The sequence below is a fragment of the Macrotis lagotis genome, chromosome 1 (assembly GCF_037893015.1).
Source record: "Macrotis lagotis isolate mMagLag1 chromosome 1, bilby.v1.9.chrom.fasta, whole genome shotgun sequence".
Taxonomy (NCBI): domain Eukaryota; kingdom Metazoa; phylum Chordata; class Mammalia; order Peramelemorphia; family Peramelidae; genus Macrotis; species Macrotis lagotis.
The window spans coordinates 395,500,878-395,527,393 of NC_133658.1; the positions used below are offsets into that span (position 1 = coordinate 395,500,878).

General features: G+C 37.6%; 1 protein-coding gene across 1 annotated transcript in view; it reads left to right on the forward strand.

The window, feature by feature from the left end:
- The window catches only part of GEMIN5 (gem nuclear organelle associated protein 5), a 43,189-nt gene that overhangs the window by 15,391 nt on the left and 1,282 nt on the right, over positions 1-26,516 (forward strand). The window contains exons 12-27 of the mRNA XM_074212540.1: positions 2,948-3,021; positions 4,226-4,407; positions 6,040-6,179; positions 7,256-7,427; positions 9,090-9,317; positions 12,215-12,328; positions 12,801-12,923; positions 14,822-14,917; positions 15,040-15,177; positions 16,066-16,213; positions 20,294-20,413; positions 21,081-21,291; positions 21,646-21,903; positions 22,764-22,926; positions 23,683-24,208; positions 26,387-26,483. Coding sequence (XP_074068641.1) covers positions 2,948-3,021; positions 4,226-4,407; positions 6,040-6,179; positions 7,256-7,427; positions 9,090-9,317; positions 12,215-12,328; positions 12,801-12,923; positions 14,822-14,917; positions 15,040-15,177; positions 16,066-16,213; positions 20,294-20,413; positions 21,081-21,291; positions 21,646-21,903; positions 22,764-22,926; positions 23,683-24,208; positions 26,387-26,483 — 2,790 coding nt within the window. The remainder of the gene's footprint in view (positions 1-2,947; positions 3,022-4,225; positions 4,408-6,039; positions 6,180-7,255; positions 7,428-9,089; positions 9,318-12,214; positions 12,329-12,800; positions 12,924-14,821; positions 14,918-15,039; positions 15,178-16,065; positions 16,214-20,293; positions 20,414-21,080; positions 21,292-21,645; positions 21,904-22,763; positions 22,927-23,682; positions 24,209-26,386; positions 26,484-26,516) is intronic.

Below are 26,516 nucleotides of genomic sequence, written 5' to 3' on the forward strand. Positions count from 1 at the left end.
TGAGAAAAGTGAGGCTAAAGGGTTGAATGACTGGCACTAGTAAATATTGAGATCAGATCTGAACTCGAGACTTCCCAACTCCAGACCTGTTGCTGTATGCATTATGCCACCTAGTTACCCCCACTTAAATTCTTACAGCAAATATAACAGATTAAGTGAATAAAACATTTTTTAAAAAAGAGTGAACACAATTGGGAGGAAGAGAAGATAAATAAGCAAAGGCTTCATTATGGGAAGTAGAACCTCAACTGAACCTTGAAGACAAGGATTCTGATAGACAATAGTTTATGTGAAGGCATAGAGACAATAAATGGAATGAGGAGTTTGAATAAGCTAGCAGTACAATTCAGCTAAACTGTGTCATGGAAAATCTATTAAAAATAGGTGGGAACCAATTGTGGGGAGCATTAAATACTTTGGTGGCCAGTTTGTACTATATATCCTAAAAGCTGTAGGGACTAGTTGAAACCCAAGAATAAGATAGTCAAACCTGTGCCTTAGGATGGAAACAAAGAAGCAAATTAAAAGACTACTGCAGTAGTCTAGGTAAGAGGTAAAGAATGCCATTCTAGATGGTGGTAAGATGTGAGTGTAGTAAAAGCAGTAAATATGAGACTTGTAGGGGAACTGATGAAACTTGGTATCCAATAATCTGATAGAGGATAAAAGAGTAAAAAAATATTTTTTGAGCATAAACTTGGGATCAAAAGAAACTGATGTAGGAGGAAAAATCATGAAAACATTATGGTGGCCAAAGGAGGATGAGGACTAAGAAAAGATGGTCAGATTTAGTAGTTTTCAGAAACCAGATTGCATGGGCTGAGAAAAGAGTAAGAGGTGAGAAAATAGAAGTGTAGATTGTTTTTTCTACAAGTTTAGCAATAAAAGGGGGAAGAGAAATGTGATAGCTTCAGGATATGACAGGGTAAAATAAATGGGAGGTTGAGATCTTTTTGTTGAGGGAGATTATGTATTTTGAAGCTGGGATGAAACTGGGCATTAGATATGAAACCAGTGGTTACAGAGTCAATGGCAGGAGGGTGGTGATCTCTATAGATACCTATTATTGGACCAAAAATATAGATATTTCTGGAGAGAAAATGAATACTGATGAGATTGTCAAGAAAAAGGAACAGAAAAGAGAACACCTAGTGTAAAACTTTCAGGCATATCTTAAGTTGGGGGCATGAGATGAAAAGTTGGGGGCATGGAAAGCGTTCGGAGAAGAAGAAAAAGAACTAGGAAAAAAGTAGTAAGTAGTGTCATAAAAGGTGAAAGAGGAGAAGAGTGGTCTTTAAAGTCAGATGCAGACTATATAGATCAGCAAGAATGAAGACTGAGAAAAGATTGATTTGGCACTTAAAAAGAGATTATTGGTAGCAGGCAGTTTCATTCCAGTAAAATGACCAATACAGTTGAAGAGTGAGAGAAGAAAAAGTGGATATAACAAGTTAATGTTTAAGAAAACTTTAAGGGATGTTATGGGTCTAAGTGAAGGTTTAAGACAATAGTGAAGAAACCATTAGCTAGGCAGTGTTTGAAGTTGGATGAGGGGATGCAGAGGTCCCTGCAACCTGCCAGAGAAGAGGAAGAGGGTGGGATCAAGGGCACATGAAGAGGTTAGCCTTGACAAAAAGAGAGGTCATCTCATTGTCAGAGATTAAAGGGGCATTGAGTTCAAAGTGACATCTGGAAGTTTTGAAAAGGGATAATTTGCCTTAATTTTCTCAGTCGGGGCAGCTAGGTGGTGCAGTGGATAGAGCACTGGCCCTGGAGTCAGGAGTACCTGAGTTCAAATCCAACCTCAGACACTTAATAATTACCTAGCTTTGTGGCCTTGGGCAAGCCACTTAACCCCATTGCCTTGCAAAAAAAAAAAGTGTCTTAATTTTCTCAGTAAAAGAAGAGGCAAGAACTAAGAGATTGGGAAAGTTTGGGAGACTTGAGGATGGAATAGAAGATTTAGGATAGCTTCTGTTGGAATGAACTAGGGATTCAGTTCATGGAGGAATAAAAAGGACTGCCTTGCTTTTCATAAGGGTCTGGTTGAGATCCAATAACATGAATTTGTACTTATCCAGACTACATAGTTGTAAGATTTCATCCAGTTGTTTCTTAATAGCTTAGTCTTTACCTAAAAGCAACACAAGTAAAATGATGGTAGCAGGAGGGCCTAGCCATGGTTATGAGTCCAGGTTGCAGAGAACCAGGTCAAGCCTTCTCTGTCACTCGGGGTTCTACTTTAAATGACCTACCTCACAGTTGGTTTCAGGATTGCATGACATTTGTTGTACAATAATCATAGGATAGTGGTAGTAATCTGGAGCTGAGGTTTAACAAGAGATGATAATAGGATGAGGGGTCCTAGGATTCAAGCTGAAATGGCTAATCTTATTAGGTTCAGTTTGAAGAGGAAAGAAGTTCCTTTGAAGCCACTTTCAAATCCTAACTCCTCCTGAAGTCATCGTTTTCTAATTAATTGTCCACATCAATCATTGAGCACTTAGTCTTTCCTTGTTTCAGGTATTTTAAAATCACATCTTTAAATTATGAACTCCTTGGAAGCAGGCAGTATGTATCTTTGTATACTCATACTCAGTAAGTTCTTAGAAAATATGCAATGATGTCATCAAATGCCCTTTAATTTCAGTATCAAGTATTGATATTGTGTCAGGGATCTTATTCTTACATAAAATTTTGTAGAGTACAAATCTCATCATTTTCTGTTATCTGGTAACATTCTCCTTGTTTATCTGTACTAAGAGAAAGCATTTCGAGGAAACTTAATATTAATCATTTAACCTTTCACCTTGAGTTAATTATAAAAAATAACCCTTACACAATCAGAATTTTTTAAAATAGTTTTTCCCCTTATACTTCATCACAAGTATGCAGAATTTGCGATGAAGCATAGCTACAGTAAAAACACTTTGATTTTGTTTTCTAGTACAAATTGCCAGCACACACAGAAATCAGCTGGAAAGCAGATGGCACAATCATGGCTCTTGGCAACGAAGATGGGTATGTGTATTTGTTTTTTGTTAATTGTCATTTTCATATTTATTTCGTTACCAGTTGGAGATTGTGCCATCTGTAATGTGTGGGGAAATCCAGTGTTACTTTGAATCTACTGATGCTTCAAGAGACGTCTGACATGGGGGAAACCACAAGGAATTAGGAAGTCTTCCATAGTAATAAAGGAAGAGTCTGCCTCTGTATTGCCTGCCTTAATAGTAATTATATTTTTTGCATTTAACCTGATGTTGAAAGCAAATCTATCCAACCTTTAATGAAAGAGAAGTTAAGCAGAATTGTTCTGTTGACTTCAGTAAGCTTTCTATCTTTATCTTTCAGAAAAATAGCATTTTGATATCTCTAATTTTTTTTTTTTTTTTTTTTTTGGCAAGGCAGTAGGATTAAGTGACTCGCCCGGTGTCACACAGCTAGGCAATTACAAAAGTGTCTGAGGCCTCATTTGAACTCAGGTCCTCCTGACTCCAGGGCCAGTGCTCTATCCATTGTGCCCCTGATATGTCTCTATTTAAAAAAAAAAGTCTTCACCTAAAAGCAACAGAAGCAAAATAGTAAGATAGAAGAAGGGTCTAGACATACCTATAAACCCTGGTTGCAGAGAGCCAGGCTAAGGTTCCTCTAGCACTCAGGACTCTACATGGATGACTTACCTCACAGCTTTGAGGATCACATGAGATTTGTAACACAATTTTTTTTTTTTAGGTTTTTTGCAAGGCAAATGGGGTTAAGTGGCTTGCCCAAGGCCACACAGCTAGGTAATTTGAACCCAGGTACTCCTGACTCCAAGGCTGGTGCTTTATCCACTACGCCACCTAGCCGCCCCATAACACAAATCTTGATCATTTTAAAAGCATGTGATACATTAATTATTAAGATTGTAATATGAGATACAGAACAGTCCTTGGTCTTCTCTTTTTTATTATGTGGCTTAGCAAAACTTTCCAGATTTTGTGGTTTAAACAAAAAATTGTAAGATAATGTATATAAAGCTCTTTGAAACCGTAAAACTCTAAATTTTAACTTGCTTAAGGTAAAAGAAAATTCATTTTTTTTAAGATACAGTAAGTAATCTGCAAAATCAGTCATGAAACCACTTATCTCCCTTTTCTCAATTTCTCAACAGGAGAGAGACTGTTTGAATAGGATTTTAATACCACTCATTTTTCTGGTCTTATTATGTTTCTCATTTCAGATCCATAGAAGTATTCCAGGCTCCTAACTTAAAATTGATCTGCACTATTCAGCAGCACCACAAGCTAGTGAATGCCATCAGATGGCACCATGAGCATGGAACAAACCCAGAATTAAGCTATCTAATAGCCTCCGGATCCAACAATGCTGTCATTTATGTGCATAACTTGAAGAATGTGATAGGTAATGGATTTCATCTTCTGTTACCAACCTAACAGGAATGAACCATTGATAGTTAATTAATTTTCCATGCCAGGCTTTGTACTGATTTAACTTATTTTTGGTTTTATAAAACAAATTGCATTAGTTTGCCTCTTGATGTAAATCAAATATCAGATTCATTTTCCTTAGAACATCACATTGGTTTTGTCTCTCCTCCACTCAAAAGCCTTCCATGCTTCCCAATTGTATTTTAAGATTATAAGCATCCTCCTTCCCCAGCTTCATTTTCCATTTCTCACCGCACAAAACAATGACTACAACTAAACTGATCTATTTATTTTCCCCAAGACATGCCATCTTCACTTTCACTACCCGCCTTCAAGGTCCAACTCATATTCCAACTTTACTTTGAAGTTCCTTTATCATACAGGAAATAATCCTTTCTTACTCTGAATTCCTACAATACTTAGCAACATGCCACAAATATTAGGCACTTATTTACTGTCTGGTAACACTAGATATTTTCCCATTGAAATTATATTTGTAATTGTACTATACCTCCTGATGGCACAGTGCTAAGCATATCTGGTATGTTTACAGTAAATACCTGACTGATTTTCTTTGTCCATAGCTATTGTGGAAGCAAGTGGGTTTTGTTGTTGTTGTTCACAGAACACTACTTCCAACATGTTGCCAAAACTGGATCTATCAGTATGTAAAGATTATAAAAAGAAAGAACCAAAAGTACATCTAAAGTTTTCCTATTAAAGCAGCTATGGATAAGCTTTGAAACTGGCATAAAGAAACAATATTTTGAATCAATTCTATGTTTATATTCCAACAATTCCAATTTCTGAACTTGGGGATGATTGACAGGGATTTTTTTAAGCATTTAAAATGTGCATGAATAAATTGGCAAATGAAGGGAATTTATTTTGTTGTTGATTATATCTTTGTGTTTAATACAGGGTTCTCCCACCATATCAATTTAAGAAGGGGAGTGAAACTAAAGCTTTTGTTTTCAATTATGAAGCATTTTGGTTATCCCCCCCCCTCCAATATCTTCCCTTACTCACTGAAGGAAGAAACAAGGAAATACCAGGACCTCAATATTACATAAGTACAGCTCAGCAAAACATATTTCCATATTGATCATATCCAAAAGTGAATTGTTTTATTCTTACATATTGGTTCATTATCTCTTATAAGGTGGGAAGTGTGTTGCTTCATTGGTACTCTGGAATTTTATTTATGTATCTTAGAATTAGACTTTTATCAAAGAAAATTGTTTAAAAGATATTTTTCCTCCTGGTGTTTCCTTTATAGTTTTACCTATATTAGATGTTTTTTGTGCAAAACTAACTAGAACTAAAATCTGTTTTAGTTTGAGTCTCGGACCTACCAGTTTACTAACACTGTGACTATAGATAAATGTCTAAACCATTCTGAGCCTCCATGTTGTGATCATAACATCAACTAAGATCATGTCTGCAATAAAGCTGTAAATGACAAAGTACAGATACAAATATTTATTATTTTAGGCATTCCAAAAGTGTTTATTAAAGATTTGTAGTAGCTTTCAGAATACTGCAATTTGATTGAACTTTGGATTCCTTTTTATGATAATGGTGACATCTATGACTTGCCTTATAGAGAGCACCCCAGAATCACCAGTGACAATTACAGAACCCTTTCGAACCCTTTCTGGACACACAGCTAAAATCACTAGTCTGGCATGGAGTCCTCATCATGATGGAAGATTAGTATCTGCTTGCTATGATGGCACAGCCCAGGTACTTGAAATGCTTTATTTCTTTGCCTGCTTAATGAAGTCCTATAATAGTATTCTCTTGCCTTGCTCAGTTTTTCACAATATTGCTTTTGGGGACCATAGTTTAAAAGAGAACCCTGAGTTTGGAATCACATAGGACCTAGAATTCCTTCCTAGAAATTTACTAGCCTTGTATAGCTAAGTCACTTAACCATTCTGTGTCTCAGTTTCCTTATCTGTAAAATGGAAATAATACCTGTGGTACCTTAAAGGGCTTTTGGAAGAATCAAATTTGAGGTAATAATAGAAGTGCTTAGTAAATTCTAAGTGAGTTTTTGTTATTTTGTTTTATTTTGTTTTTTATTTTTGCAAGGCAATGGGGTTAAGTGGCTTGCCCAAGGCCACACAGCTAGGTAATTATTAAGTGTCTGAGGCTGGATTTGAACTCAGGTACTCCTGACTCCAGGGCCAGTACTCTATCCACTACACCACCTAGCTGCCCCCTTAGTAAATTCTAAAGCACTATATAGGGCACCTAGGTTGCACCATGGATAGAGTACCAGACTTGAAGTCAGGAGGACCTGAGTTCAGATGTGACCTTAAACAGTTAATGTCTGTGTGAACCCTGAGAAAGTTACTTAACCCTGTTTGCCTCACTTTCCTGATCTGTAAAATGAGTTAGAGAAGTAATTAGCAATCCACTCCAGTATCTTAGACCCCAAATGGAGTCACACAGTCAGACATGATTGAAACAACTGAACAACAACAAAATACTATAGAAATATCAATAGTAGTTTCTGTGGAGTGTGAGGACCATGGTTCCTTCACTTCCTTCTCACATGGCCTTCTTAATTCACTCTCAGAGGCTGCAGTAAGTAATTCAGATTACATCAGGAAAAAAATACCTTTTATTATGTCAACAAATTGGTGTCCACCTCAGTTTATATATTGCATGAGAGTCTTAGTGACCTTTGGGTTTGGTTTCCCTGGCTTACCTTTCAAGTGAAGAGAAGAATACATTCAAGGAACAATGAATATAATGAAGTTAAAAAAAATGATCTCAGATTTTGTTTGCAGTTTACTATTGGTTTTGTTCAGGTATGGGATGTTGTCAGGGAAGAGCCTCTCTGCAATTACCGAGGACACCGAGGAAGATTACTTTGTGTTCAGTGGTCTCCACTGGATCCAGATTCAATCTTTTCAGGGGCAGATGATTTCTGTGTGCACAAATGGCTGATTTCAATGCAGGATCATACCCGGCCACCTCAAGGTGAGCAATTTTTTTTTTAAGATTTTATTTATTTTGAGTTTTACAATTTTTTCCCCTAAACTTATTTCCCTCTCCCCACCCCCCACAGAAGGCAGTTTACGTTGTTTCTATGGTATGCATTGATCTAAATTGAATGTGATAAGAGAGAAATCATATCCTTAAGGAAGAAACATAAAGTATAAGAGATAGCAAGATCAGACAATGAGATATCAGGCTTTTTTCTAAATTAAAGGTAATAGTCCTTCGTCTTTGTTCAAACTCCACAGTTCTTTCTCTGGATACAGATGGTATTCTCCATTTCAGATAGCCCAGAGGTGTCCCTGATTGTTGCACTGATGGGATGAGCAAGTCCATCAGGGTTGATCATTACCCCTATGTTGTTGTTAGGGTGTACAGTGTTTTTCTGGTTCTGCTCATCTCATTCAGCTTCCCTGAATTCCCATCCCTCCTGGTTTCTAATAGAACAATAGTGTTCCATGACATACATATATCACAGTTTGTTAAGCCATTCCCCAATTGAAGGACATTTACTTGATTTCCAGTTCTTTGCCACCACAAACAGAACTGCTATGAATATTTTTGTACAAGTGATGTTTTTACCCTTTTTCATCATCTCTTCAGGGTATAGACCCAGTAGTGGTATTGCTGGATCAAAAGGTATGCATATTTTTGTTGCCCTTTGGGCATAGTTCCAAATTTCTCTCCAGAAAGGTTGAATGAGTTCACAGCTCCACCAGCAATGTAATAGTGTGCCAGATTTCCCACAACCCCTTCCAACAATGGTCATTATCCTTTCTGGTCATATTGGCCAGTCTGAGAGGTGTGAGGTGGTACCTCAGAGAAGCTTTAATGATTTAGAGCAATTTTTCATATGACTGTGGATTGCTTTGATCTCATCAGTAAATTACCTTTGCATATCCTTTGACCATTTGTCAATTAGGGAATCGTTTTTTTTTTAAATTTGACTCAGTTCTCTGTATATTTTAGAAATGAGTCCTTGTCAGAAATATTAGTTGTAAAGATTGTTTCCCAGTTTACTACATTTCTTTTAATCTTGGTTATGGTGCTTTTGTCTGTGCAAAAGCTTTTTAATTGAATGTAATCGAAGTCATCTAGTTTGTTTTTAGTGATGTTCTCCATCTCTTCTCAAGGTGAGTATTAAATCTGCATAATGTATGGGTGAATCAAAGCAAATATCTGTTAGAAAACTGGTGGGTGTGTGGGTGGGTATACACAATTTAAGTTATTTCTTCAGTCTTTCCCTCTGCCTGGCTTCCAAGGTGTTTCTCTACCTTTTCCAATGTAGTATGAACCTTTGCTTATTGGTGGATAAGGTTATTGCTGTTTTCCAATTATTGGGACAATTCAGTTGGTTTTTAGGTAAGGCAATATTTTCCAGCTGATTCCAGCTGAATGGCTAGATGCCATTCCACTTTGCACTGTACTAAGTTTACTTTTTGTTGCTTTTGTGGATAGTATTTGAATTATTCTTTCCATAATAGTAATTTTCCTAGTTCCTCTCTCATCTTCTCACATCTCTTATTTTCTTTTCCTTTTGATTTTGTACTTTCTTTCTACTCTTTTATCTGGTCATGTGATTGTCTTAGCTTTGCCAATTTTTGTTTAATGTATTTGACTGTCATTCTTTCCTGATTCCTTCAGGCAAAAAAAGTATTGAATTAGAGAAGAAAAGGCTCTCTCAGCCTAAACCCAAGATCAAGAAGAAGAAAAAACTGACAGGGAAAGTGGCAACAAAGCAAGACATAATTGATGTGGTCGATGGGGAGGACTGCACCAAGGACATTTCTCTACCCATTGAAAATGGGGTATCAGACCAGGAAGGTGAAGAAGTGCAAGAGTCAGAGATTTCCAATGGCATCTCTTCAGATGGTAAATAGTAATCATTTGGATTTACTGATTTTTCTGTGATTGATAAGGTTATGCTGAAAGGTAACATAAATGTGGACTATTCTAAATTTTATTTCATACTGCTTATATAGCAGGCAGTCAGAAAAAATAATATACAAAAAACTAAATTTCTATATACTTTAAAAAGAGTTCTTTATCTGGGGATCTGAATCTGGATTTGAGGGATTTCATGAGTTTGTTTTTTCAAAACTCTGATAACTAAAATTCAATATAATTATTTTCCTTTGTGAACCTACGTGTTTTTTATATTTAAAAGCATTGTTCCATCTCTGGTTTTTCCAGTGCCTCAGGTACTGGAATGTACCTTAGGTACATTTGGAAGATAAATCATCCCTTTCAGGGGACCATTTACTTTTTTTAAGCATCATTATGTGATAGTTTGATTTTTGGGAGTATCTATTTAAACATTTGATACTCTACTGATGAAGCTATATAGCATGGTATATAGACTGAATCAGATTGGTAGAAAGCAATAGCTCTCAGTACAGAAATATCCTGCCCTTTGGGACAAACTGCTTTCCAGAAAGTTTAAATCAATTCACAGCTACAGCTCCCCCAGTAGTAATTTTATGCCTTTCCACAACCCCTCCAACATTAATTGTTCTCTTTTTTCATCTTTACTAATTTTCTGGGTGTGATATATTTAATTTATATTTATCTTAGTAATTTGAAATAATCTTTCATGCAGTCACTGTAAATTGTGGTTCTTTGAGAATGAAATTTTTCCTCTAGAAGAGTGGCTTTTGAATTTTTGTGCTAACTCCACACAATAAGCTCCTTGGAAGGACCTTGTATTTGTGTGTCCCCAGCACCTAGCACAGTAACAGACATGTAGAAGGCATTTAATAAATAGTTATTCATTCACTGAAATCTGCCCTTAAACAATATATAATGCAAAAGTTTTCCCAGTAAATACTTCTTTAGAATATTTACATTAATTTTGTTCATACAAAAGCTTTTCAGTTTTGTGAATTGCCTCTGATCCCTTGTTTAGTTAAGAATTCCTGAAACTGGGGCAGCTAGGTGGCACAGTGGATAGAGCACTGGTCCTGGAGTCAGGAGTACCTGAGTTCAAATCTGGCCTCAGACACTTAATAATTACCTAGCTGTGGGGCCTTGGGCAAGCCACTTAGCCCCATTGCCTTGCAAGATAGATAGATAGATAGACAGATAGATGTGTGTGTGTGTGTGTGTGTGTGTGTGTGTGTGTATATGGATGGGAAGATCACTAACAATTGAGGATGGTGGTAGGGGGAAGATATCATGGAAGTGATGCTTCCTGAACTGAGTACTGAAGAAAGATTAAGATTAGAGGGAAGAATGAGAAAGGAGTCTATTTTGGAGGCGGGGGGGATAAGCTGGTTTGTTTGTATGAATGGGCAGTCAGTAGAGTATTCATTTCTCGAGTTTTGAATTCATGAAGGAGAAAGTAGTATGAATTAAGAACAGAAAGGCAAAGATGATTGGAAAGGGTCTTAAGTACCAAACTGAGACATTTTTATTTTATCCTATAAAAATGGGGAGCCATACTTATGACTTAGATTATTTTGACAGTTTCCTAGAAGATAGCAATTTGCAGTATTTGATAGGATGTAGGACTGGGAATTAAGAATACTTGGGTTCAAATCCTACCCTGAGCAAATTGCTTAACTTTGCCTTGGGTTTCCTCTGAAAAAAAGCAATCTCATCTTGAGGAATTCTAAGGCCCATTCCAGTTCTAAATCTGTGGTGCTTTGACTTGCAGAGAGAGGAGAAACTAGATACAGGAAGACCAATTGGGTGACAGAGAAGGTGAGAAAAAGGAATAGATACAAGACATAGTTGAGATTTGAGAATTGATTGGATATGAGGGTAAGAGGACAGAGTCCAGGATGACTATGGCTTCAAACCTGGCTAAAGGTGCTGGCACCTTTAACAGACAGGAAGGTTTGGAAAAGGGTTGGATTTTGGAGAGTGAGAAGGGAAAAAAAATTATGAGTTATGTTTCAAGCATATTGAAGTTGAGGTGTCTAAGGAATTCCAGAGGGATGTAGTCATCAATTTTTAATGTAGGACTAGTATCCAAAGGAGAAAAAGTAAAGAGAAAATGGGATCCAGAACAAAACTCTGGGAGAGAAATTAGCGAAAACATAAGAAGACACAAGTTGGATAATTCTCCAGGTGTCAGGTAAGAGGAGAAATAGGAGAGAGCCATGTCACTGAAGCTAAAGAGGAAAAGTATATCCAGGATTAGAGGCTACTCAAAAGAATCACATGTTTCATAGAAATTGAGCTTCTAATGGACTAAAAAAAAGGTCATTCCCATTTAGCACTGGAAAAAAGTTTAATCCATTAGTGGGATAGGAAGCAAGCTTGCAAAGTGATTAGGCAATAGAGACAGCGAGTACAAAAATTTCTTTCAAAGGAATTGCACAGTAAAAGGGAGACACAAATGATGATAGCTTGAAGGGGTGTCAGAGTCACAAAAAAGAATTTCAAAGGACAGGAACTGATCTGAGTACTTTTGTAGGTGGTAGAAAAGACCAGTGGGTAGATAGAAATTATAGGTGAGGGAGGGACTAAAGGGACTAAAGATCAGTGGACTAAAGTTCTTTTAGGCCATAGAAGGGAAGAGAATCAAAGACACAGGAAGACAGACATGGAAAAGGCCCACTTCCTCAGAAACCAAAGGAAAGGATATTTAAAAGTGAGGAGAGGTTTTGAAGTGTGAAATAGGAAAAATTAAAGAATTTCAGGCTGATAACTTTCATTTTTCTCAATAACATAATGTGTAAGGATGTCCCAGTGCGATGGGGGTGGACATTAGAAATTTTTTCCTCTAATTGGTCTATTATTGTGTGTTTCTTTTCATGTTGCAGTTTCCAAAGAGCTACCCTCATACTCACCCATTTCCTCAGGATTTGAAAAGCCAAAAATTCAAATTAATTCCAAAATGATTGTGCCCAAAAAGGATCTACCTAAAGAGAAATCAGGTTTGTGTCAAAGAAAGTAAAATATCTTGTTTTTAAAAGTACCAGCTAGAGTAGAGTAGCTGTGTTTTTAAAAAACAGCCTGGTAGCATTTTGGTCTTTGTGAGGATGTAACCAAGGAAAATACAGACTAAAAGAAAATGTTCATACTTCTGATAATGAACTTTTTGGAACTCTTGGCCAACCAACTAGACCACACAAGTAATCTACCCAGCATTGGAGCATGTACCAGAGCACATCCCCAGTATGACCACCATGAAACATTGAGGATTGTTAAGTATGATTGGAGTAGAGTTGCTTTGTTTGTATATACCATCCCCCAACCTGAACTGTAAATTCATTGTAAACAGTGTCTTGTGTTTTTTCTCTGCTCCCTATGGCATGTTCTAGCATTTTATGTACAGAAAACATAGTAACTGCTTGCTAAATAACTCAGCAGTGCTACTAAAGCAACATTATTGTCATTCTATTTCAGAAGCCATTGCAAAGAAGAAAAAAGCACGTTCTCTTCTACCTGTCAGCACAGCCTTGGACCACAGGTCCAAAGAGGAGCTTCATCAGGACTGTTTGGTGCTGGCAACCGTGAAACATTCCAAAGGTACCTTGAAAGGAGTGCCTGCCTGACAGCTTAGAACTCCTCAACTCAGTCTTCAGGCAACTGTTTTACTCTCCTCTAGAGCATGTCTGTCTTCTCCATGCCTTTAAATGTCCGAATGATAGAACTCAGTGACACATGGGTAGAGATTTAATCACTAGAGAGGAATGGGAAGGCATTCCAGGTTAGAAAGGAGTTTGAAAGTCCTGCCCCCCCTCCTTTCTGATGTTATTATATCTTAACATCCTGACATGGATTCTTTGATCCAGTGACATTGAACTCATGGCTATTGCACAAACACAATACTTAATCTCTCAGAATAGAAAGCTAAACAGGATTGTTTATTTGATCCTTGAAGACCCTAGGAAATCTTGGGAGTTATTGAGTATGAGGTTGATGTAGTTAGACCCACACTGAAGGAAAATCCCATTAGTGCCTGACAGGAAGAAGGATTAGAGGGAGGAGAGACTTGAGGTAGAAGAGGAGGACCTGCAACAGAGTAGTGGCAAAGTTGGAAGAGAGAAGGGACAGACAGGAGATATGGTGCAAAGGAGAAATTAACAGGTCTTGGCAACAGCATGGACATTGGGGGATGAGAGACAGTGATGAAGCCAGGGGGCACTCTTAAGATTTTGAGCCTTGCGGGGGCTGAGAGAATGGCATTGCCTGTGTTTGAGATCTTCTAGACATTTAGAGCTGGAAGGAGGTCATTTCTCCCAATTTATAGATGAGGAAACTAAGGTCCAAAGAGACAAAATGATTGAATAGTTTGATCATTTATGTAATGCTTACTATGAACTGACCCATAGTGCTTTATAATTATTATCTTTGTTCCTAACAAAGGTAGGTGCTATTATTATCCCCATTTTACAGTGGAGAAACTGAATTACATGGCAGGGTTGGGTGATTTTTCCAGGGTCCCTGAGGCTATATTTGAAGACTATATCAGCTCTTTCTGACTCCAGACCCAGCATGCTCTGTCCATTGTATCATCTAGCTGCTCCAGATCATGCTTAATAATATAATAGGATTTAGACTCAATTCTTCTGTTTCTGTAACTACTGTTCTTTGTGGTTTTTTTTACTTCTGCTGATAATAGTAATCCAAAACCTGTTAAATTGAATTGTCTTTAAAAAGTTATTTTTTAGTTTTCCTTGTGCAAGTTTCTCTGAGAAGTACCTGATTATTGTCCTTCATACTGCTGTGTAGCACTTTTCAGTCAGGCACTGTTTATATATGATGTTATCAATTCTTGCCATTTTTTAAATATATGTACCAAGAAACTACCAAAATAGGAAGCTAAATTTTGAACCTGTAACTATCTGGCATCATTCTCCCTTGTTTTCAGTCATGTATATTTGGTTGAGGGGGATTTACTTTTTTTTCTTTCCTTTGAAATGAGCATAAGAAATCCTTTCAAGTGAGTCAGGATGAATGGATTTGGATTAATATTAAATTCTTGATTTTTAATCAATTTTTGATCAAAATAAAAGTGACTCCCACTCCCTAAAATGAGATGTTCTTGACACAGAGATGCAAGATCAATTTCATTTTTTCCTGAATATGATATTGAACTCATAACTGCTAAAATTACTACATTAGAGGTTGTCAAAACCAAAAATGTAGTGGGATGAGTAGCAAATTTGTACAAGGTTCCCATACTCTTAAATACTAAATTTTCAAATCTTACCTCCATTAACACAAACAGCCAGTAATCTCTGTTTCAGAGTACAGAGCTCTCTTTGTGAGAATTTTGAAGCAGGACCATAAGAATGTTTGGAAGGAACTGGGACACTAAAATGAGAAGCTGACAGTAGCCTGTCCTAGCATTCTTAGTTCACTACCAAATATAAATGATAGCAAATCATCATATGATTTTTTTTTTCCCTTCCTTCTCACAGAGTTAAATGAGGATTTGGCTGCTAGTCTAAATGAACGGATTCACTTGGGACTTTTCACAGACAGGACAGCCTTATATAGAATGATCGAGGTGGAAGGTGAGATTTCACAAGCCCCGATTTCAACCCCCATTGTAATTGTTCTGGTAGATATAATCTAAGTGCTTTCCATTTCCCTCAATAATAGTCAGTTTCCCACTCTCTTTTGCTCTTTCAAATAGGAAAAAGTCATTTGGAGAATGGACACCCTGATTTATTCCACCAGTTGATGCTTTGGAAAGGTGATCTGAAGGGAGTTCTTCAAGCTGCTGCAGAAAGAGGAGAACTGACTGATCAACTGGTAGCTATGGCACCAGTAGGTATGTACATTAAAAAAATGCCTATCCAATCTAGTAAAACATCCCATAAACTTCAACTATTTATAGTACCAGCTGATCTCTTAAATAAGTTTAAAAACTAAAGCTTTGTATCGTCCTTTAGTTTTAGGCTTTCTCATAAGTAGAACATAAAACAAATAAGAGTGGTGGAAAAGAAGGGACCAAAGGCCCATACCTATTATTCCCAATCTAGACCTCCCAAATAGGTCTGTATAAAGTCTGAGTGCAATGTATAATTAGTTGTCTTCTTAAAACCTTCCTTGAATCCCTCTCTTTTTCTTCTGTTTGCTTATACAGCAACATGTAGAAATTGTGAATTTGTAATCAGAGCTTCTAGTTTCAGATCTCATCTTGGCTACAGTTGTGTGACTTGCGAAAATTACTTGTCCTCTATATCTTACTTTATCCTTTTAAATTAGAGGAATTTGAGTCTATCCTTCACATTTCTCATAGCTTAGTCTTGACATTCTTGCTTATCACTTCTTCCTTTATTTGATAATTCCATTGAGAGCAGGAAACTTGTCATATCTCTTTGTACTGCCAAAGTCAAACATAGAACATTGTACATAAGTCAATTAAAATGTTTTTTGAATTAAATTTTAGTGTGGGTGAAAAGAAACTAGATAGGAGAGGTTTTGTAGAAGTAGAAGTAACAGACCTGTCTTTGTCATTTGGATTTGACAGATAAGGGAGAATCAAAAATGATTCTTTGAGCTCTTACTTTATTATTTTTCTTTTCAGAGAATCCCTACATTAATGGTATAGTTGATCTGCAGAATCCTACAGTAAAAGGAAAAATCTGAATAGATTCCTAAATGTATACTTACATGCTTGCATGTAAGTATACATGCGTTATCTTTTGCTTTCTAGCTGGCTACCAGATGTGGCTGTGGACAGTAGAAGCCTTTGCCAAACAGCTGTGTTTCCAGGATCAATATGTTAAGGCTGCCTCGCACCTCCTCTCTATCCATAAGGTGTATGAAGCTGTGGAGCTGCTCAAGTCAAACCACTTCTATAGGTCAGAACAGAGACTTTCATTAACTTTTTTGTGGTTGACCAAAGGATCATGGATTTAGAGCTGAAAGGGGCCTTAGGCATCACTTGTTCCAGCATTTTCATGATGTAGATGAGAAAAGTGAAGTAGATCCCTTACTCAAAATAGCTAATAAAACGACAGCACCAGGATTTGAAATCTAGTGACACAATTCCATTTTCTGTGTTCCACAACACTCTGCCTGGGCACATCCAAATCAAGTTAGTATAAGTATTTATTCTTTCTCTGTTATCAGCACTAGTAGCCAGGGAGGATGCAAAGGCAAAAATAAGAGCTTCCTGCCCTAATACATTGATACTCCATGGGAGGAGGGGCGAGATGGATAACACAGCATTTTCACAGATAAGTAAATACAAGGTAATTTGAGGAGGGTAGGAAGCATAAGTAAGAGGTCAGGAAAAGGTAAGGATACACATAGAAATTGGTGCTAGAGTTGAGTTTTAAAGGAAGTTGAGGATTCTAAAAGGCAGGGATGAAGAAGGAATGCATTTCAGACACAAGAGGACAGCTTGTGAAGGTGGATGTAGAACGCCAAGGTCTGGACATAGCAGGGAAGCCCATTTGACTGCATCACAGAATTTGTGAAGGTCATAGTAATGTGCCATAAATAGGTAAGAATTAGACTTAAGAACTTTAAATGCCAAACTATAGGTTTCGGGAAAAGAAGCCTATTAAGATTGCTGCACAAGGGAGTTAATGGTCAGATCTATGCTTTAGGAAGAAGGTTCTGGTAACCTTGCATTGGATGGATGGAAGAGGAGGACTGGAAGCAACATAGAGTTTATTGCAGTTGTCTAAACAGGAGGTGATCAGGTGCTAACCACTTGAAATGGAGAGGTAAAACTAGTAGAAGATGTGTTCTAGAGATAAAAGCAAGTATGTCTCAATTTGATATGAGGTAAAAAGAGAGCAAGTGTAAGAGACAAAAACAAGACTTTTTCCCCTTGTGGGAATATAGTTAGTAGGGATTTTGGATGGTGATCCAGCAAAAGAGACTGAGAAGGAGCAGTGTGATAGAAGGTGAACCTAGAGAGCAATGTCATGAAAACCCAAAGGAAAAAGGACCTAGAAAGGGTAGTTGATAGTGAAAGCTGAGTCTTGATTGATCATTAAACAATCCCTGATTATTTGATGTTTAGGAATGTCTACTCCAGGTATTGTGTTTGTTAAATGAACCAGCAAGAGTAATAAAGATTCATAATTCTGTAACCTCTTTATAAATCATCATAAAGCATTTTCTTCATAGCAGCCCTGTAATGTAAGTAGCAACAATTTTGATATCTGCATTTTATATATAGGTGAACTGAGAGGATAATAGCAATAATTATATAGGTCAACAAATAGCCCTCTGCATCCAGTCACTATGTTAACTAAGCTCTAGAGTTACAAAGAAAGGCAAAAAACAGTCCCTGCACACGGGGAGCTCATTATCTAATGAGGAAATCACATTAAAAACAACTATATACAAAACACACTAATAGACACATACACACAAGTTAAACTGGGGGGTATTCAGCAGAGGAAAGGCATTAAGAGGGATTTGAAAGACTTTAAGGGGATGAGATTATAGCTGGGACTTGAAGGAAGGCAGGAGTTGGAGAGGAAGTAAGGAAAGAATGCCAGGCTAAATCATCCAGTGAAATGTCCAGAGTTGCAAGATGTAATGTCTTGTCTGAGAAGCAGCAAGGTGGCCAGTGTCACTGAAATTGAGTTAAGTGGGGGATGTAAGGCAGGAAAGTTGGATTATGAAGGGCTTTAAAGGCCAAGGAGAGACTTTTATGTTTGGTCCTAAAGGTGTTAGGAAGCCACTAAAAAGTTTTAAATAAGGGAGTGACATAATCAGACAGGCTTTGGGAAGATAAGTTTGACATCAGAATGGTAAATAGACTGGATTGGTGAAAGTCTTGAGATGGGAAGATGAACCAGTGGGCTATTAAAGTAGTCCATTTGGAAAGGTGATAAGAGCTAGCACCAAGGTGATGGCAATGTTAGAGGAGAGAAGAAGGTATGTAAAGGATGATAGGAAGGTAAAATTAATAGGGATTGGCACCACCTTAGATGTGAGGAATAACAAAAGAGGAATAATGGTGAGACCTACATGACTAGGAGGTTATTGGTGCCTTCCACGGTGATAGGAAAAATAGGAAAAGGGTTGGGGAAAGTTCATTGATAAAGGGTTCAGTTTGAAACATATCAAGCTTAGAGTATCCACAAGACATCCAGTTTCAGATGTCCAATAAATAGTTTGAGATAAGAGTCTGAAGGTCAAAAAAGAGAATAGGTCTAGATAAGTGGAGCCAGTAAACTCAGCAAAGGAGAAGGCAACTCAGAACAAAGCCTTGCAGAATACCCTCAGTTAATGAGAGCAACTTGGAGAATTCAGCAAAGGAAACTGAGGAGACAAAGGACAGGTACCAGGAGAGAGTCATGTAAATCTAGAGAGAAAATGTCAAGAAGAGGGTGATCAGCATTGTCAGAAGTTACAAAGAGGTCAAGAGGGATGGAGATTGAAAAAAAGTCATTAGATTTGGCAGTTAGGAGATCATTGATGAAGTAGAATCAAAATGGTGGAGTAAAATACAGCTAAGATCTCTCATTCCAATACCTATAAACAGATCCAGAAAATTAACTAAGCCTGATCAAAATCCACAAAATAATCACAGTGAGTCCTTTTTCCAGCCCAGGACAACATAGGAAGAGAGGTAGAGGGGTCTGCAGATCTTGAGGACTTCAGCTGGCTAGGAGTATGTGAACAGGGAAATGCTGAGTTACTAGGACAAGAAGAGGGCCCAGATCCAGTGAATAAGATTCTAAACTTGGAAGAATTATGGGAACATGTGCCAAGTGACACCTCTCACTATCTAGTTGAGAGAGAAACCAGGTAGATGGAGGAGATGACCTATATCCAGAGGTGGTATTCCAAAGTGAAGAATGATCACAGGCCCTCAGCTGTGTTGAGAATGGAACAAGTTTGGAATCAAACATTGATGGTGTGGTGTGACTCTTGAGTCCTCCCTCTCTTCTCCCCCCCTCCCCAGGAGGACAGTAAGGTCTCCGGTCCAGTTTCTATCCCAGTCTGAAACCTGCAAAGTATAACCAAGGCAGGAATTCTAAGTCATAGGGAAGCTGCAGTTTTTTTTCTCTGACCCTGCAGAGCCTCCCAGCTGACTATCAGAGGCTGAGACCAGCAGCTGTTGACTTAAACCACAGAAGAGGCAAGATCACAGGTCTGCTGCTCTTACCCAGCCAGGTCAGAACTTTCAGCACTCCAGCCCAATTATTAGATCTTGTCCTGAATTCTACACCTTAGAATCAGTGAAAGTTGTCAGGTACCCAGGGGCCTGAGGTATCCCTGAGATCCTAGAATGTCACAAATTTCAACATTCCAAGAAAACAGCAACAGTACTAGTCCAAACATTCCCTCTAGAAGTGTGCAGAAAAAAAGGTACACTAATTATAGATAGCTTTCTAAAAGAGTTTAGTCAGAAGTGATATGGGACCATAACTAGTAGGAATAGTTGGATTAAGTGAGGCTTTTTGAGTATAGATATGGATTTTTGTAGGCAAAAGAAAAACAGCCAGTAGACAATGGCATTAAGTGAAAGGATAGGGATGATGGTAGGGACATTCAGCTGGAGAAGGAGTGGCTATAGGATCACATATGCATGTAGAAGGATTTGCCTTGACAAGAAGGACGACCACCTCTTCATTTAAGACAAGGGTGAAGGAAAAAGATTGATAAAAGCTTTATGAGTGAGATAAGGAAGCAAATGTCCTAAATTTTTGCATTAAATTTTAAGTCAGGATTCTCAAATTGAGAGGGTGGAGGGTAGAAAAAGCAAGATGATTCCTAAATGATAGCAGGACAACTCAGATCCCAGTTTTCTGACACCACATCCAGAGGTCTTTTTGTATTTATCAGTGCCATTAATAAACATTTGAAAAAATATGCCATATTTCCTTCTATTCATAAGTAAAAGGCAGTGTTGGATATTCGGACTTTTTTCTCCCACCATCTTTTAAACATAAAACTTCTTGCTCTAGGGAAGCCATTGCAATTGCCAAGGCCCGGCTACGACCAGAGGACCCGATATTAAAAGACCTGTACAGCAGCTGGGGAGCAATCCTTGAAAGAGATGGCCATTATGCCATGGCAGCCAAATGGTAAGCACCAAGGACACTAAATAAGAATTCAGAGTGCAAAACCTTCTATAAGCACCAACAAAGAGGAGCATTTCATGCAAGAAGAGCAGCCATAAGGAGATGTCTACTGAGAATTAACCAGTCAGGCTTGAAGACAAAATTAGCCTACCTCCTTATGTCTGAGCCATTGGAGCCATTTAGCAAGTGCAGCCAAATACATGCTATCCCTGTAGCATTGTATCAACAAATAGGCAAAATAGGAAGTTCAATATTCAGAGAAAGTTCTCGTAAGTTCAACAAATACTGTTCTAAAAAATTGGGCTTTTGAGAACTCCTAAAATGAGATTCTCCTTGAAAAGGGGAGGAAAAACTCATAGGCATAGATGGGGAAGAGACCAAAAAAACCTATTCTGACACTAAGGTTATATAGATATAAGATAGATTTGGGAGGAAAAAGATGTTTGTATTGGGTTCAAGTCTATATTGATAGTATTTGTTGATCTGCTCTTATTTTCCATTTACTAAGCTACACTACATCCCACCATGAAGGAAACATTTTAAGAAAAATCATGAAGTTAATGGGGGGGGGGGGCAGAGTTGGGAATGTAGAGATCTATTCTAGAATATATCCAGAGTTCACTATTTTTATCATTTCTCTGTCAATACTCTTTTTCTGTTCATGTTTTAGCTACTTAGGAGCTACCTCTGCCTATGATGCAGCTAAAGTGCTTGCCAAAAAGGGGGATGTGGCTTCTCTTAGAACAGCTGCAGAGTTAGCACTTATCGCCGAAGAGAAGGAGCTGTCTTCATCGTTCTCTTTCAGATGTGCCCAAGAGCTGCTGTCAATCAGGAACTGGGTGGGAGCTCAGGAAGTTCTCCAGCAACAAGAATGTCTGCTGGTGAGTCTCCCTTCTTGGCAGAGTATAAAGAATGCCAAACTGAAATAGAAAATAAGGTGTTTGTGCCCAATGTGACTAAATATCCAAGTTTCATTATGCTTGTTCTACTTCTTGATAAACTGTACCATGGTCTTGACCATTATTCTTAGCATAGGCCAGATTATAAAGTAGAATGAGCTACTTTGTGAATTATAATTAAAATTTAATTTATGAAAGTGCCTCATAACCTGGAGTTGTCCAGGACAACCTCCCATCCACTAGTCCTAGACCTTTTGTTGGTTATAGCTGGTTCTTTTCTTGACTTTTCCCCTTGATTCTTGAATAAAAGTTCCTTTCTGGTTTATTGTGTTCTAGGGTCAACGTTTAGTGTTTTGTCTTCATGAATTACTGTCCAAGCATCTGGAGGAAAGACAGCCACCAGAATGGAAAAGTTCCTCCTTCCCTTCCTACCATAGCTGGGCCATCAGGACTGAGAGTTCCTTCATGGAAAGTGTAATGACAGTATGGAAGAACACATTTGACTTGGAGACTACAGAACAGTACCAGGCAGCATTTCAGCAACTACGTGGTATTGAATATCCACCTGCCACAGGTCATACTCTTTCCAAACAGGTAACAATTGTGTTATTCATAGCTACTCTTCCTACTCAAGAATAAGAATCTATTCTACATATAAACTAGTAGAATAGCAGTTTATTTACTTCTGAGTTCCACAATTCATTCCTCTAAATGAAAACATGAACTTTCTTTAAAGAATTCTGAAGTTGAAGTCGGAAGACCTGGATTCTAGTTCTTCCATTTAATTAGTTATGGCTTCTGAGCTTCAGATGCCTCATGTATAAAATGAGTAGGTTGAATTAGATGGTCTCTATTGTTCCTTCCAGTTCTTGTGTGTTAATGTTCTATAGGCCACTTGGAATTTTCAGAGTGAGATTTAAAACAAACATCAGCGAGTACCAAAGATACCTTCTTCAGTATCATTAAAGCCAAGTCAATTTCAGATCAGTTTGTGTTCCCATTCACTTGTAAAGCAGTAATACATTTTGGGGGACCAGAAGTGATCTGTTATGTAGGTGGAACAAGACTTAGAAACTGATATATTGTTTCAGAAATTCTAATCATTATGTTTGTGTATGTATGAACTATATCAGATTGCTTGCTATCTTGGGGAAAGGAGGGAGGAAGTAAAACTTGTAACTCTGAGTTTTACAAAATTGAATGTTGAAAACTTTTTCCATGGAAAAAAATACTATTAAAATACTTCTGACTGCTGTGCATGTGAATTGTCATGCAACTATAGAAATTTCTCTAGAAACCAAGATGGGCCCTTGTTAGTTTGCATTATCAAGAAATTCCTGGTCCCAAATTGTCCACAGGGCCCTGCTGGAAGGATATTCCAGCTAAATGTTGATACCATTCTTTGTTGCTGAAGTGGAAAGATAATTAACTGAGACTTTGGCTTCTTGTTCTAGCTCCTGTTCCACATCTCCCATGATCTGACCTTAGCAGTGCTGAGCCAACAGACTGCCTCCTGGTATGAAACTGTCAGAGCTCTCCTTGCAGCTGTGACACGGAGCTATGACTCAGGAAACTTTACTCTAATGCAAGAAATCTGTACTCTCTTTCTTCCCAAAGGCAAGTAGCTTTCCTTTCTTCAGGGCCAAATTACAAAAATCACTTTGACAGTTTCACATTACTTGCTTTTTCTCCACAACCCAGAAGACCCTCTGATTTGGTTCTTAGTGGTTAACAGTTGATGATGGGAGACAGGGAGTGGCATATGTCATTAAGAGCCATAAATAATCCAAACAGTTCATTTTCCTCAATAATTTCAGATTTTCCAACAGGATTGAAAGATACCAAAAGTACTGAGTTGAGTGTTTTCTTTTGTTCTTATTTCACCCATCAAAGGGAACAGTTCTACAGAACCAAAAGGGAATCACAGGAAATCAGCTCTAAAAAAGAAATGTCTTGGATAGTCTCCAGGCTTCGTAATTAGCTACTGAAGAATAAAGATCTGACTAGATTGCCAGGGTTCTACAGAAACAAAGTGTAGAAACTGCTTGTTTAAGCAATCCCTACAGTTGTGAAGTGCTTCTTTTCTCCTGCTTTTAATATGCATTCCCCCATCTATAGTAGATCAGCTCTTTCCTAGCACTAGGACTTAACTCCCTTTGGCCACTAGCTTTCAGTGTGCAGTTTGGTTGAGGCTTAGTCTTAAGCCTCCAAAATTACAGCAGTTCCAATAGAAACTACTGTCTCCTCTCATAGGGTCAAAATGAGAGATCACGGTAATAAAAATTATACTTGGAAAATAAGCCCTCGAGGGCAATAGGACATTTCAGGCAACTAAACATTTGGGAAGTCACATCTCACTTTCTCTCCCCTTAGGCTGTGATCATTTAAAAGAGAAACAGGGTGAAGAGCCAGCTTTTAAAAGTTTAGAGGCCTTTTTCTCATATGGACAGCTCTATGACCTCTGGTGGAACATGCCCAGGACTCCCCTCATTCAGAGACCATGTGTGGCAGGTCCAATGCCCTTTACTGACATTGCCTCTGGTGGTGAGCAGAATGATCTGTCTGATACTTCCAGTCCAGAAGTAACTGACCCTGAAGCCCTCACCCAGCTGAGTGATGTTCTCCCCCAAATAGACATATTGAGTACAGCTTTGGAAGAAAACCAAAGAAACACAGAGGAAAAACAGCCCACATTGAGTGCGTGTGAGGTTCTCATTTCTCAAATGCATGCAGATCTCCAGAACACCCAGAAAGCTATCACAGAGGTGCAAGAAACATTAGCAGAAATGATCCGTCAACATCAGAGAAATCAGCTCTGTAAAGCTACAATGAACAATACTGAAGAAGGAGATAATTACTTGAAGCCTCAACTGTATTCTGAAAATCATGACAGCCAAAGGTATGGAAAACATCTAAAATAAGAGTATAAGATAGAAGCCACGTGCTTTCTCATTTAATTTAAAAATTTTAGGAATTAGAGCAAACATAAAAAATTTTAAATGCTTACATACTGAACTTTTTAAAGTTTAAAATTCCTACAGGAAGCCATTTATAGCTAACTGCCAAGAGCTTCCTAAAACCAGTAAATTTCTATGTAGGGGAAGTGCCACCATATTGTCAGAGATAACATAACAGATAAATACAGCAACTAAAATGCAAACACCTGAAATTTCCTGTAGCTAGATAGGGAATGATTAAATTATGAATGAATTTAAAGAGGCACAATGTGACATGGTATTTGTAGAGGACCAGCCTCGAGTAAAACCCTGAGTGCCACCTCTGACAGACTGATCCTTGGCAAGTCATTTAATCCATGTTCTGGGTAACTCTTTAAAAATGAGCAGCTGTGGAATAGTTGCCCATCTGTTGAAGACAGAATTTCTTCACAGTTTCCTCCCATGAAATCATAAATCCAAGAGACAAATTTATATTTTACATACATTACATAGTCATATAATTTTGTTTAATATATAATTTTATATACTTAGTATATATTAAAAAATCGATATGTATGCATTAGTCATTAGTGCTTTGGGTTGATATATATGAGGAATATGAGAAAAAAACAACTTAGCTGAAATAGAGGAAAAGGAAGCAATAGGGAAAAAACCCAAGTCCACTCAGACCGTTAACTATTTTTTTAAGAATATCCACATGCAAGGGGCTGCTAGGTGGCACAGTGGATAGAGCACCCGCCCTGGAGTCAGGTGTACCTGAGTTCAAATCCGGCCTCATACACTTAATGATTACCTAAGCTGTGTGGCCTTGGGCAAGCCACTTAACCCCATTGCCTTGCAAAAAAAAGAAAAAGAAAAATATCCACATGCAGAAATGAATTGGACAGAATTGCTTTAGTAATTTGTTTTTCATCAATAATGATTTAGATCATGTTTTTCATTACTATAGATAGCTTTGAATACAAGAGTGACCAGTAATGTTTCAGGGATGTTTTGTGTTGAAATTTTGAGCTCCACCCATACTGAATCTTGATGCTTGGCATTTTTCTTTCACTTTCCTGATCTATAAAAATGAGGTTTCACTAAATGACTAAATTACCTACATCTATAGATTAAGAAATTTACAGATCTAAATCTATAAACAGTTGTAAAGTGAGATTTGATTTATTAATACTTTTAAGTTCAAAAATTTTAACAAAATAGCACTTTCTTGAATACCCATTGTGTTCAACTCTATGCATTTTTTTTTAATTAAGCTGCCTCAGGCTAGGTTGTGGTGGATAAAGCACCAGCCCTGGATTCAGGAGTACCTGGGTTCAAATCCAGTCTCAAACACTTAATAATTACCTAGCTGTGTGGCCTTGGACAAGCCACTTAACCCCATTTGCCTTGCAAAAACCTAAAAATAAATTAATTAAGCTGCCTTTATTGAATAGTCATAAAAAGTAAGCAGTCGGGGTGGCTAGGTGGCGCAGTGGATAGAGCACTGGCCTTGGAGTCAGGAGTACCTGAGTTTAAATCCAGCCTCAGACACTTAATAATTACCTAGCCGTGTGGCCTTGGGCAAGCCACTTAACCCCATTGCCTTACAAAAAAAAAAAAGTAAGCAGTCACAAATAGATCTCTGGACATTTGAGAATGATTTTTATATATTCTGAAAGACATCATCATACTTTTGGACTAAAAATAATTCCTTCCTTAGTTAACTTCTATGATGGACTTATGATAAAGAATGTGATTGACCCAAGACAGACCTGAAGGTATCAAAACACAGACTGAAATACATTTTTGCTCGCTCTTTTACTTTTACTTCTCATGATGTTTTATATTTTTGTGGGGGAAGGGGTATTAGGTTTATTCTAGTAATATATGAATAAAATTAAATTTAAAAAATCCTCCCTTTAAAAATCAGTGTCAGAAATGATGCAGGGGGTATCTCAAATCAGGTAAATACCTAAAAGTATTGAAAATAATGATCTTTTTTTATATTTTAAAAATTGTATTCAATATTTGGTTTTTAAACTGTTTTATATTAAATATTTCTCCTTGATTTTTATATGCACAAGATAAGCATGCAATTAGTTGAGCAAAATATGAGTGGTTCTGTATTCTGTTAACAGTAAAGAACAAGTAAATGAACCAGTTTCTCTGGCCGAGTTGACAAAACAACTTACAGAAGCAAATAAAAAAATGGCAGGATTTCCTGAGAGTATTAAGGTAAGATGTAGCACCATGTTCTTTGTAAAAAAG